This window comes from Odontomachus brunneus, unplaced genomic scaffold (genome assembly GCF_010583005.1).
Source record: "Odontomachus brunneus isolate Ranch 3 - 2012 unplaced genomic scaffold, Obru_v1 Obru_scaffold_077, whole genome shotgun sequence".
NCBI lineage: Eukaryota > Metazoa > Arthropoda > Insecta > Hymenoptera > Formicidae > Odontomachus > Odontomachus brunneus.
The window spans coordinates 250,752-263,932 of NW_022639527.1; the positions used below are offsets into that span (position 1 = coordinate 250,752).

General features: G+C 35.5%; 2 protein-coding genes across 2 annotated transcripts; one reads left to right on the forward strand and one right to left on the reverse strand.

Moving 5' to 3' along the window:
* Positions 1-2,589: 2,589 nt before the first annotated feature.
* On the forward strand, positions 2,590-7,928 carry LOC116847339 (enhancer of mRNA-decapping protein 4). Its single transcript, XM_032822250.1, has 9 exons — positions 2,590-2,789; positions 2,936-3,004; positions 3,823-4,028; positions 4,133-4,509; positions 4,810-5,078; positions 5,154-6,805; positions 6,884-7,091; positions 7,167-7,451; positions 7,582-7,928. Exons 1-9 carry the CDS (start codon positions 2,779-2,781, stop codon positions 7,769-7,771), a joined length of 3,267 nt encoding a protein of 1,088 aa, XP_032678141.1. The 5' UTR covers positions 2,590-2,778; the 3' UTR covers positions 7,772-7,928.
* A 2,138-nt stretch (positions 7,929-10,066) lies between these two features.
* Positions 10,067-11,382, reverse strand: LOC116847342 (rRNA-processing protein UTP23 homolog). The gene is made up of 3 exons (XM_032822257.1): positions 11,007-11,382; positions 10,668-10,900; positions 10,067-10,562 (listed from the first exon to the last, which is right to left on the reverse strand). Exons 1-3 carry the CDS (start codon positions 11,124-11,126, stop codon positions 10,139-10,141), a joined length of 777 nt encoding a protein of 258 aa, XP_032678148.1. The 5' UTR covers positions 11,127-11,382; the 3' UTR covers positions 10,067-10,138.
* Between the last annotated feature and the right edge of the window lie 1,799 nt (positions 11,383-13,181).

Sequence of the window (13,181 nt, forward strand, 5' to 3'; positions counted from 1 at the left end):
TAGTTTTTTTCGGTATAATACCAATATTATATCAAAATATTTGTCATACTGTTATTATAAAACAGTATATATAATACCAATCAAAATAATTTTGGTATTTAGTCTTTGGTATAAACTCTTGTAGAAAGGTTACGCACATGTGTACTCCACGCTTCGGTTTATAAATATGATAAGAGTAGACCGACCATGAGATGTAATCATGTAAGAAATGGAAGAAATGGAAAGCGTAATATTTCTCTTTATTTCATACCCAGATAGCCAAATCTACTCGAGCAAATTTTGCCCAACACTTGACTACAAATTTTGCTACCAAAATGTCATCAAATTGGATACATCTGCTAAATCAAAGGTTGTTGGCAAATTGGCGCCAAATACCGACCAAGGTTTGTGCGGCGCAGTTTGGCTCGGTATTTGGCGACAATTTAGCGTCAGATTTTGTCACCAAGCTTTGCTAACAAAACCCAAGCATATTGCAGACGCAGATGACATCGGATTTGCCGTCAAGTTTTGGTCATATTTGGTGTCAATTTGGCGACAATTTGGTACCAAATTGTTTGCTGGGATAGCGCGAAAAGAGAAAGAGATATGGCTTTCGCTTCTCGTTTCTTTATATCTAATTTTTTCTCTCTTTGTACCTGATCTTCGCTTTAAAATATTGGATATGTTTGGTCTATTCTTTTTATATCTTTATGTCCCATTAATAAATTGACCGCAGACTGCGCGCAGATTGGCATCAAATCTAATAAAAAATGCACACGAAAACTATACCCAGATAGCCAAACCTGCGCGAGCAGATTTCAAGCAGAGCTTGCTATCAACTTTTGATGGCAAATAGATAACAAATTTGATGCAGGATCTGTTATATCAAATCTTGCTGCCAAATTGCCGCCAGATATGTGACAGAGCTTGTTGTCGAATAATTGCTGCAGATTTGCAACAAAAACCGCGCAGAGCTTGTAGCGATTTGACGTCAGATTGGCGGCAGAAACCGCGCAGACCTAGCTGCGCTGCAAGCTTTGCGCGGTTTTTGCTGCAAATTTGGCACCAATTGCCCGACAGCAAGATCTGTCACCAAAACCGTAGCCTAATGTAGACACAGATGGCTATGGTTTTGCTGTGGGTTTTTTATCAAATTTGCTGATTGCGCGCAGTCTGCGCTCAATTTGCTTACTGGGTAGCCATGTGTGTCCGCATTTAGCTACGACAGAGCTTACTGTCGGACAATTGCTGCAGATTTGCAAAAAAACTGCACAGAACTTGCCGTGTAACAGGACCTACGCTGTTTTTGCTGCCAATCTGCCATCAAATCATTACAAACTTTGCGCGATTTTTCCTACAAATCTGAAGCAATTGACCGACAGCAGACTTTGTCGCATATCTGGTGGCAGTTTGAAAGCAGGATTTGATATAACAGATCTTGCATTAAATTTGTTGCCTATTTGTTAGCAAAAGTTGATAACAGTCTCTACTCGAAATCTGTTCACGTAGGTTTGGCTATCTGGGATGTTTCAGCTCGAAATCTTAAGCATACGCGTGGCTATATGCCATGCTCGATTGTGTGCGTTATCACACACCAGAATATGTACTTTAGATTATTATAGAAAAAGTAATGTACAGCTAAGAACGAGGCTCTTAGACACTACGTATTACTACATCAAACGATTTGTTTCAATAATCTCATGTAAAAGTTAATCTATAAGACACTAATTGCATGAGATTTCTTATTTCAATAATATCTTACACATATTAAAGTATATACTTTAGGTTCTTTCATATTATTTTATATAAGATAATTTGAATAATATATAATACGTCACAATATAGCCTAATGTAGATACAGATGCCTATGGTTTTGCTGTGGGTTTTTGATCAAATTTGCTGCCAAACTGCGCGCAGTCTGCGCTCAATTTGCTTACTGAAAATATATATCAGACCTGATAGACTGATGAACATAAAGTTTATATCTATTGAAAATATATTATATCACGAAATGCAAAGTCAAAAAGAGCATGATAAATAGCAATTATAATCAAACTTTTGTAGTTTTTATTTTTCTTTCATATGGCTCCCTTATAGAAATATCATACTAAGAATCATTGATAATTACTTATTTTCAGTATTAAAAATACTGGATAATAAATAATTATCAATGATTCTTAGTATGATATTTCTATAAGGGGATCTTACAAAAAAAATACAAAAAACCCTCAATTTTGGGTGTAAACACTCAAAAACTGGAGATAAACACCTAAATTGGAGTGTTAACACCCAAAATTGAGGGTTTTTTCGTATTTTTTTCGTAAGGGTAGTCACACGGACAGACAGAAGCGTCTTTGTGTGAAAAACGGTCGGTATTGTCATCGTTCTTCAATTTTCTCCGGGCCCCTCCAGATCCTTTAGCCGGGTCGAAAATTTACCCAGGGCTGACAGTCTTTAGTAATATCTCGTCGGTAGTGAAACGGAACGCGGTCTACACATCTCCACGTTATAGGCACGCGAAATTGAATTATATGAGCGAAAATTGTACCGACGCGCGGTAAAAGCGTGCGAGACGTTTCATACGACGTTCCTCCCGACGACACCGGTGTACTTCCGGTCCCCTTGCTGACAAGTGGGTGATGGCCGCCTGACATATCACCTTCGTTAAGATCTATCGAGTTGTTTCGCGTGCATGTTAAACATTCCGACGGCGTGAACATACCGGTGATGAGAGCGCGGTTTCTCGCAGATTGATCCATCTGTCTTGACGAGTGGCACAGCAGAATACGGCGGTCATTTATGCGTGAAAGGTGAGATGAGTTGCAGAGAGTGATCTCGTAATATATACCGAGACGAGGGTTTATAATCGCGCGTGCCACCGGCTAGGGTTAGGAATTGTCCCGAGACGACCCGGGCGCTGTAGCGCATGAGATTCTGTAAATTCACTATTTTGCAGGGACACCGACAACAATATGATTAAGACCGGCGAGAATAACTTGAGGCACCTTCACTATCAGCAGACTGTGTAAGCTTTATTGCGAAATCAAACCACACTAAAAAATACTTTAAAATTACACTGATTGCAATATATTTGTATAGTATTCTTTTATGTTAGTTACTTGTTTTTAAAGCTATTAATAGAAAAACTTATTATATGCTTCTTGTAATCCTTTTTCTTATATTTTTTATCAAAACTTTTGTTTAATATAACTTAATATAACTAACAATAAAGAAACAAGTCGCATGCACAGACAATTGCAGAAAAATTTGAGAAAGAGAGAAAATCTTTGTATATATTAAAGTCTAAATTATTAGTAATTAATATCATACTAATCGCAGTCCTATGCTTGTGCAGTGGCAAACATTGCAAAAACAAATAAAGTTTCATTAACTCCTTAAATAGTATGCCTGAAAAAGTTGCATGCCAAAATATTAAATTACTTGAACTATTTTACTTTTCTTTAACTTGTAGAAAATACAAATTAGATATATTTTATCTTATTTTTCAAAATTCCTCAAAGAAAATAATAAAGAAAAAGAAATCTAGATACTTATGTAAAAAAAATCTAGATTACTTGTAAATCTAGATTACTTATGTAAAAAAAAATAAAATTATCTTAAGAGGAATCGCACAATTATTTTAAATGACTAAAAAAATTGAATTTTTGTTGAAATAATTTTTCACGTTTAAGAGAAGCAATCTTTACTTAGCTATTACAGACTTTGTGCACTTAATTTTTTATATTCAAGAACTCTTGTATAAGTTACTTTGATAAAAGATTATAATGCCTTCCAATTATATATATTATAAGATAGTTAATGTAACATTTTCTTTGTATACAGAGAGTTTACTGGACAGGAGGATCAGCATTCAGTAGAGTTATGTAGCACAAATGTGACCATTGTTCCCTCACCTGGTGGTCACGACCATGGTAGCTCAAAAGTGAAATTGAAAAACATCGTTGACTTTACATGGGAGCATAATCTTTACACTGGTCAATTGCTGGCTGTTCATGTATCTGGAAAATATCTAGCTTATGGTATAAAAGGTAAAATTCTCAACAGAATCGTTATTCGCATTTTGCATTTCTTTTTTATAAATATAACAGATATATCTTGCTTATTTTGTATATTACATTCTGATATATTTTAGTTGGTTCCGGTAGTGGGGTAGTTCGAGTTGTGCACAAAGAATTAGAACATAGAGCTCTACTACGTGGAATGCGTGGTGCTATTCAAGATCTTGCATTTGCTCATGTGTCAAACGTAGTTCTTGCGTGTATTGACAACACAGGATCGCTCTTTATACATACGATTGAACCATCACAATCAGAATTATTATGTAGTTTAGTAATACAAGTTGAGGCGAAAGATGCCTTGATTAGTCACCGTGTAATTTGGTGCCCATACATCCCGGAAGATGATGCCACTGACGGAGACGAAGTATCAAAATTGTTAGTTTTAACTCGTGGCTCTAAGGTTGAATTGTGGTCGATCGCAACAGTGGCGTCAATGTTTAGATCGATAGAGGTAAGTACAGTAACAATACAATGTATCTATAGTTTCTGTTCCTTTTAGCTGAATTAGGTTGCACTTTCTGTCTTTAGACTGAAAACAAGTATATAAAGTAACATTGTAGAAAGAAAAAAACAAAGATGTAGTGCAGCACTGGTTCAACTGGAAAGAATAGATCTCATATTTACAGAGCTTTATGCTCTACAGAATTGCCACGAATATGAAAAATCGCAAATATAAAAAAAAGTAACACAGAAAGATTAAAATTAGATGAACGCGTTAAAGTATCAGTTTTCTATTTCTTTTCTCAATCAGGCGACAAATATGGCTGTTAAAGAGTCCGGAGGTATGATGGAAATCGAACAACACTCAGGTACAATCGTCGAAGCGACATTTAGCCCAGACGGTACTGCACTGGCCACAGCTAGTACAGACGGAGAGGTGAAATTCTTCCAAGTCTTCCTACACAATAACTCTCACAATGGACAACCGCAACCACGTTGTTTGCATCAATGGAGGCCTCATGCAGGGCGAGCTATCTCTTGTTTATTCTTCCTCGATGATCATAAAAACTATCATCCCGAGTGAGTACTTCTTTAGATATCTGGCTTGACACGCACGAGTAGACTTGTGACCGAAACGAAATGTCTATTTTTCAGTGTTCAGTTTTGGAGGTTTGCTGTGACGGGGTGTGACAATAATTCGGAATTGAAAGTATGGTCATGTGAAATGTGGAGTTGCTTACAAACAATCAAATTCGCACCAACTCCTTCCACGGGCAAGATGCCGGTATTAAAAGCAGGCTTAGATCTTAGCGCTGGATATCTTTTGTTATCGGATATATATAATAAGGTTTTATATATACTAAGTCTTTCAAAGGACAGAGGTGAAGCTTTAGCGTGCGTAAGCACGGTGTCGGAGTTTCTCCTGCCATATCCGATCTTAAGCTTCGGTATTGTCGATGCCGACCAGCGTAAAATACGGCCGAGCGGTGAATCACTAGAGGATCTTTGTCCGATGAGTGACGAAGAGATTGAGGATCAGTTGATCATTCGCATGTATCTAGTCCAACCGAAATCACTGCAAGAATGCCACATTGCGTTTAAACCTGCCGCACAAGTGAGTGGCAACTGTCTTCTCGACACTCTTATACACGATTCGCTAGATTACTCCGAAGATCTACCAGACATGGGGACTGCCAATCACAATGGCATTCCCGGCAAAAATTGCGACGAAGAGCGCTCCTTATCTGCTACGATTGAAGCGGCGATTAATCACAACACCGGCGGCTTAAACCTGATGACACCTGACGCGTTCAGTTCGCCTTCGAAGAAAGAGAATAACGAATTAGAGTCTAATACCGCGAGTCCCGAATTAGGAAAAGTCATATCCAGCAGTCCGTCTCTCGCGCAAGCAGTACAAGCATTAAATGCATCTGACCCACCGCTCGCGACGAGCGAAATGGAAGAGCAAGCTCCTGCTAGTTCTGGTAGTAGTCCGTCAAGAGAAGTTAGAGAAATTTTATCTTGCAGTAAACCTGATGAGGAGACCGAAACTGACTGCAAGCCGGAAACAAAGACTAATGCCGACGAGGATTGGTCTAATATCCCAATGGTTTTACTCAAAGACGTTAGTGTTCATGCGATGCAAGAAGCAGAAGAGTTTCCCGAGGACGATGAAAACAATGTGCAGAGAAAAAAAACGAAAGATGAGCCGAAAACTACATCTCTTTCAACCGACAATACCGGAATATCGTGGTCAGCGCACAATGAAATCAATAATCTGGAATTGAAATTAGCACCTATCTTGGAGATAATTCAAAATCAAAATCAAGAATTAAAGGCATTGCGCGCAGAGGTAAGCAGATTGCAACAAGAGTCGCCAGTATTTACACGAGTGGAATCCACATTGGCGAGGATGGCTCAGCAACAGAATGCTACCTTGGAACAGACTCTGTACAGCCAAATGACTCATCAACGTGAATTCCTAAACACGTTTGAAACAACGATCAAAGATAAGATTGAAACTAGCTTGTCACGCGTTGTTGAAGAGACCGTGGAGCCTTTAAAACATCAGATACAGTTAGACGTGAACCTAATGGACGACCTCCTCAAAAAGAATGTCACTGAATTGATAAACGGTCCACATATAAAAGATAGCTTAGCTTTGGCAGCTGCTAATGCGGCTAAACCAGCCTTGGATGCTGCTTTTAAAGAATCATTCGCGACTGTCATTTTGCCTGGCATAGAAAAGACTTGCCAAGCCATGTTCAAACAAATCCAAGATGCCTTTGTTATGGGTACTCGCGAATGTAAGTAATTGTTGTTATCGTAATTAGATTGGTTAAATGTATTTATTCAATCTGCTATGCAACATTTTCTTTTTGTAGACCTACAGAGTATCGATGCTATTATCGACAAACAATGTCAACGACGCAATGAACAGTTGAGCGAAGCGTTGTCAACGTTAGTGCGCGAAGAATTACAGACTGAATTAAATCGAAATTTTAGAACAATGCAAGATGGTACCATTCGAGCAATTCGTGATTCCATACGAGAAAATCTCAGTCAGCAACTTTCCGATATCTCCAGTGTACGGTGAGCTTCGCACTACAAATATGGCATTTAGTATATCAGCTGGACGTAAATTTCATTGTTTCTCAAATTTTACAGATCAAGAGCTACAACACCTGCTATACCAGTAGCCGCAATAGCTGATGCCCAAGCACGTATAATGTCTCATCTTCAGAAAGGCCAATATAATGCTGCATTTCAACAGGCTCTGAGCGCGAGTGATTTAGGATTGGTAGTATTAGTATGCGAGCGAACAGAACCTTCGACGGTATTCTCGTGTGCAGGAGCTCAGGGCTCCAGATGCATCTTACAACAACCCGTGATTCTATCACTCGTTCAACAGTTATCCGCTGATTTAGGACATCGTACGGAATTAAAGCACAGGTAATTGTTTTTAATTTATATATATCGCACGTGAATAGATTATACAATATATAAGAGGAGTTAATTTGCTCCATTCGTCAACATCTATGGAATATATTTTAGATAAAATTTCTTTTTCATATATATACAGATGGCTGGAAGACGCGATATTGAATTTAGATGTGAACGATCCCGTAACACGAGAGCACATTGGCACTGTATTAATGACACTGCAAAATCAATTAGGCGCCTTCTTAGCGAGTAATCCAAATCATCGATCAGCACGCCGTATGAAAATGCTGGCTATGGCTGCTCGTGCGCTACTAAGTCAGCATCCTTGACCGCCATGCTTATGAGCTCATTCAAATATACAATATAAGATTTTATACGTTCTGTTTAAAGACTACTTTTGTCTAAAAGCAATATTCGTAGGAGTCGTGTTTATGAAGATGGCAGTGATTTATATAAAATATGAAACAACAGTACTGTAAAGATTCATTAGTACTCACAGTTTATTTACCATGTATTCAAACATTTTGTTTCATTTCGTTTAAAAAATCTTAATATACAAGGTGTCCCGAACCTCCATGATGACTCTTGGTGAGGTAGAACGGATTGAGGAAAGCAAGAAAGTCCTGTACCGTTTTGCGATATTCGCAATAATCGAGATATTAATTAAAAAAGATTGATGAATGATCATGCGCGATATGGTAGATGAGCTGCAGTGAGACTGTATTTTAGATATTAATTAAAGCAAATTTGTGCATTATGGTATACAATCATATATATAACAATTTTTTTTAATATTTAAAAATCTATGTGGTTATTTACAAAATGGTAGAGGACTTTTTTGTTCAGTTTGATTTAATGTATAAGTATACAACGGCAGACGGCGCCACTGCAGCTCATCTACCATATTGCTCGTGATCATTCACCAATCTTTTTTAATTAATATCTCTATTATTGCGAATATCGCAAAACGGCACAGGATTTTCTTGCTCATCTCAATCCGTTCTATGTTTTCATCAAGGATCATCATGGAGGTTCGGAACACTGTATGTATATTTGATTTCAAAAAGGTTTAAACATGTTTTCGATGTCGTTCAAAACGCAACTCCTGGTCTAAATCGCATAAAAAAAAAGATTCAAATCATATTTGAAATCAAGTATATTCTATATATACACATATTTCAATATATGTGATACATTAAATTGTTATTCATTGGTACAAGCTTGAATATTTCGATAAAATTTTGTTTTAATATAATTTTTACATAAATTGTTTAATTCTAAACGTATATTCAAAGAAATATATTTTAAGTTACATATAATTTTGTTTTGACAATAGGTGGATACTAGCTAATATTCAATACTAATGCTTAAATAAAAGAGATATTTTTCTGATATGCATTGTTAATCTGCATAATTGCAGTATATTGAATTTATATATTCAACGATAACAAATATTAATTTTCGCTCACAAATTGACACTGAATTTATTTATAAGATTTCTTCAAGTTTCATAAATTTTTACCTTGTTTGGATATTGACAGCGCATAAACTTCTTGGTGTATTGTCATATTTAACAAATCACCCTCATTGAAGATTGCGGTTGTAAAAACTTTTAATTATATCGAGGATTTTGCTTAATAGCTATTTAGGAATAAAATTTTTTTACCGAAAAAGATTCTATATTTTTATGACTAGCAATTTATGAACTAGGAAGATTCTACATTGGAATGAATAATTCCATACCATTATGACAATTAACCAAATAATAAAGTCAGAAATTGTACACGTTTAATTCAGTTTGAGTATTCATCTGTTTGACAGGAAAGTCGGCATTGATTAACAATGATTATCCTACATATGTACACATATGGTAATATAGTATTAAACATTATCTGAAAGTCCTTAAACAAAGGCTGTAAATAATATTGTGCCACCTACATCGAAAAGATTATTTTCCAATGTTTCTATACTTTCTACATGTGGATGTTCCTAATTCCAGGTTTACGTGTTCAAATATATGTTTAGATATTATATTATGCTAAGAAGATAGCACGTATACCCGAGGAATATTGTACATTTTTCTCCGAGAAAGCTGATAATTTTATTTACTTACTTTTCTCATATAGTCATTGTATTTTCACAATGTTTAAACGATAATTATGTTGGATTACCATAGAATAGAACTCATTGTCATAACTTGATAAAATCAAACACTGTAAACTATTCCCATTAAATGAATAACATCTCGATCATTTGTAACAAATGTTTTATCAATACCGCCAGCGTTTATTGTAAAACAAACCGAACTTATTGCAAACGTCACGAACTTCAAATGTATATCACATCAGACATGAGAAACATGATTTTAAGAAATATATGTATCTAACTCTGTTAGATTCATTGTGTAAAACTTCCATACATACATACATATAGTCAATTATTTACGTTGAAATATTAATTAACAAATATATTGTATGAATAAGAGAACGAATAATAGAATATATGTTTTAGTTTAAAGGAGAATATATAGGCAGATTTAAATAAATATTTTATTCTTCTTAAATCAACAAAAAGTATTGTATTCTAGATGTACAGAAAACATTTCATTTTAATTTCCAGATATATATATATATATATATATATATATATATATATATATATATATAATGTACATATTGTACATATATGTATATATTTTACACCTCTTGTTTATTCTTTAGTTCTGCTACTAAAGCTTCTTTAATATGTGGTGCTATTTTAATCTTTTTACTTTTTCTAACTTTGTTAGATTTTTTGCTAATTTTATTTAGTAACGGAACTGTTGGTTCCGTTTTTTTCTTTTTCTTCAAGCAACTAAGGGGATTTGGTCCTCCTTTTTTCTTCTTTTTTCTTGGTTTATTTGCATCTTCCACTATTCCTGCATGCTTCTTTAATGCCTTTATATTTTCCTTTTGCCATATACTCATACTTAGACTTTTCTGTACAACCTCAGCATGTTTATGACTTGCTTCTGAAGGAGATTCTAATGTAGGTGCTCTTCCATGTAAATAAATTATAGGAACACCTGGAATTTTTCTTAGCTTATCTTGGAGCTCACGATCTTGTGTGGCAACAATATACCTGTAACAAACAAATATACAGTTACAGTTCCTTAAAAATATTCTTAATATATTTTTTATATATAATTGTAGAATTTTTAATGTATGTAAAATAATTATAATGTACCTAGAACTATTATCTTTTCCTATCATAGATTGTAAACATTTCAAACCACTTGTTGGTTTCTTTTCATGTCCACATTTGTGTACAGCATATTGTTTTACTATCTGCATAGCACCATTCACTACTGAAGAAAACAAACCAAGTTTTTCAGTTTCAGTAATAATACATAGCGTTGTTAGCAGCTTTACTTCAGACTGAAAGTACTTTGCAAGCTGATCCTGTATGTTGAATTTGTTCTGTAAAATAGTATTAAGCATAAATATAATAAAGCATAAAAATAAAATAAATAAGAATTATAAATCCAACATTAAACATACATAGTAGTAAATAACACTTGCTAACCTCTAATGCGGCGAATGCAAATGTACCATCAATAAGAACTTGAAACGGTTGATAAAATTTGTAATTATTTACATAAAATCCAAGATTTTTCCGAGCTTTCTTATATCGTGAAGTTTTCATTTTTAATGAAACAATCAAATCTTAACCCCTTCAACAATTTTCTTCCTTCCTTCCTTCCTTCCTTCAATATTTGGCTACAGGCCTCTTTAAAAGTAATGCCCCAACGCCAGTTTCCGATTAATGATATAATTCGAGAGCAAAGTCTTGGAAATTTTCAAGACACGATCCAAAAAAATCACAAGGTCCGAACTTGTTCGAACATGTCTTGTCGTGACGGCGGTTAGGCCGGGACTTTCAACAATTTTCTTCGAAACCTAATAGCGAATTCGGTTGCTTGCACTAGTGTGCACTGAGTGCGCACTAAGGCTTGTTCATAGTATGTTATTATATTTAAAGATTGTCTTAAATAATTCTCAAATAAATTCTCAAATATTTTTAACCATAATATGATATGTATAACATCCGTACGAATCATTTTATTAGTTAAAATGTTTTTAAATATGTATTTAAGACACGATCTTAAATATAAGAATGTACTGTAAACAAGCCTTAATGCGCACTCAGTGCGCACTAGTGCAAGCTACCGAATTCGCTATAAGTCGTCTAAAATGTCGTCATCGATCTGTGACATTAGACTATCATTTTGACGATATTCTCACGATATTTTTTATCATTCCTTGGTTATTTTTTATTCTGAACTTACTTAGAATTGGATGTCATTTTGACGTGTCTGCTACTTGGGAAAGGTCTCAGGCTCGAATCTCAGCAATGCCCATACAGCACAGAAGCTTGCAGTAACATTGCTACAACGTTGCAAGATTGCATATTGCAGTGCAATGTTGCAGAGACTTTGCAGTGACATTAATTTGCAATATTACTTTAGCAATATTGCAGTAATATTTAAAAAAAATATTACAAATATAATATATTTTATTTATTTACTAGTTATTTTTGTTACTTGTATTTCAAATTCAGTAATGTTTTACATCAATAATATTTATAGAATAGTACTTAGAATAGCATTCGTTAGTGGCAATCATTAATTTGTCTTATTGCATATTTTTTATACTTCTTATACCGTTTTTTCGGAGAAAATATATTTTCTCCGAAAAAACGGTATAAGAAGTATAAAAAATATGCAATAAGACAAATTAATGATTGCCACTAACGAGTGCTATTCTAAATACTATTCTATAAGTATTATTGATGTAAAACATTATTGAATTTGAAATACAAGTACTTAAGGTTCCTGCATTCGGAACTCAGACTACAATTTTTCGGCAGCCGCTTGGATTGGGATGCTAAAAGTTGCAAGCAGTTGCACGATTCTGCTTGCAACTTAAATTAAAGAACGGTTAAGATGTACGCAGTCTGCAGCTTGATGTGCGCAACTGGATATACAGAACGATTAAATTATGCATCGGATGCATCGGGTTGTATCTGTTGCGAATAAAAGAACGCACCCTATGCGTGAAAAGCACAAATCACTAAACATTGTCCCTATATGATTTCAATGTCGGCCAAATCAGCTGTATACATCGGCTATAGAACATATAACCTCAAAAACATCCGTTCCGTTCCGTCCGAATTGGTATACAAGCCTTTGAAAATGGCCCTTTCACCTTTAGCAAAGATAGGTATAAATGAATAATGGCTCTTGCATACAGGACAATGCACAAGACAAGGTAATGGCTCTTGCACACAGGACGCGGTAACGTTTGCCACGCGGCGGAAGTTCGTGCAACAGCCAATCAATATGCTGCTTTTTGTAATATCTTCTAGCTCTTACGGAAAAACAACATATTGATTGGCTATCGCGCGGACTTCTGCCGCGCGGCAAGCATTACCGCGTCCTGTGTGCAGGAGCTATAATGCTTGCCGCGCGGCGGAAGTTCGCGTGACAGCCAATAAATATGCTGCTTTCCGTAATAATCTTCTAACTCTTACGGAAAAACTACATATTGATTGGCTGTCGCGCGAACTTCCGCCGCACGGCAAGCATTACCGCGTCCTGTGGGCAAGAGCCAATAGAGTATATACAGGGTGTTCAAAAAGTCCCGGACCGGTGAAATATCTCGAAAACTAAGCATTTTAGAAAAAAATGTTTCAGATAAA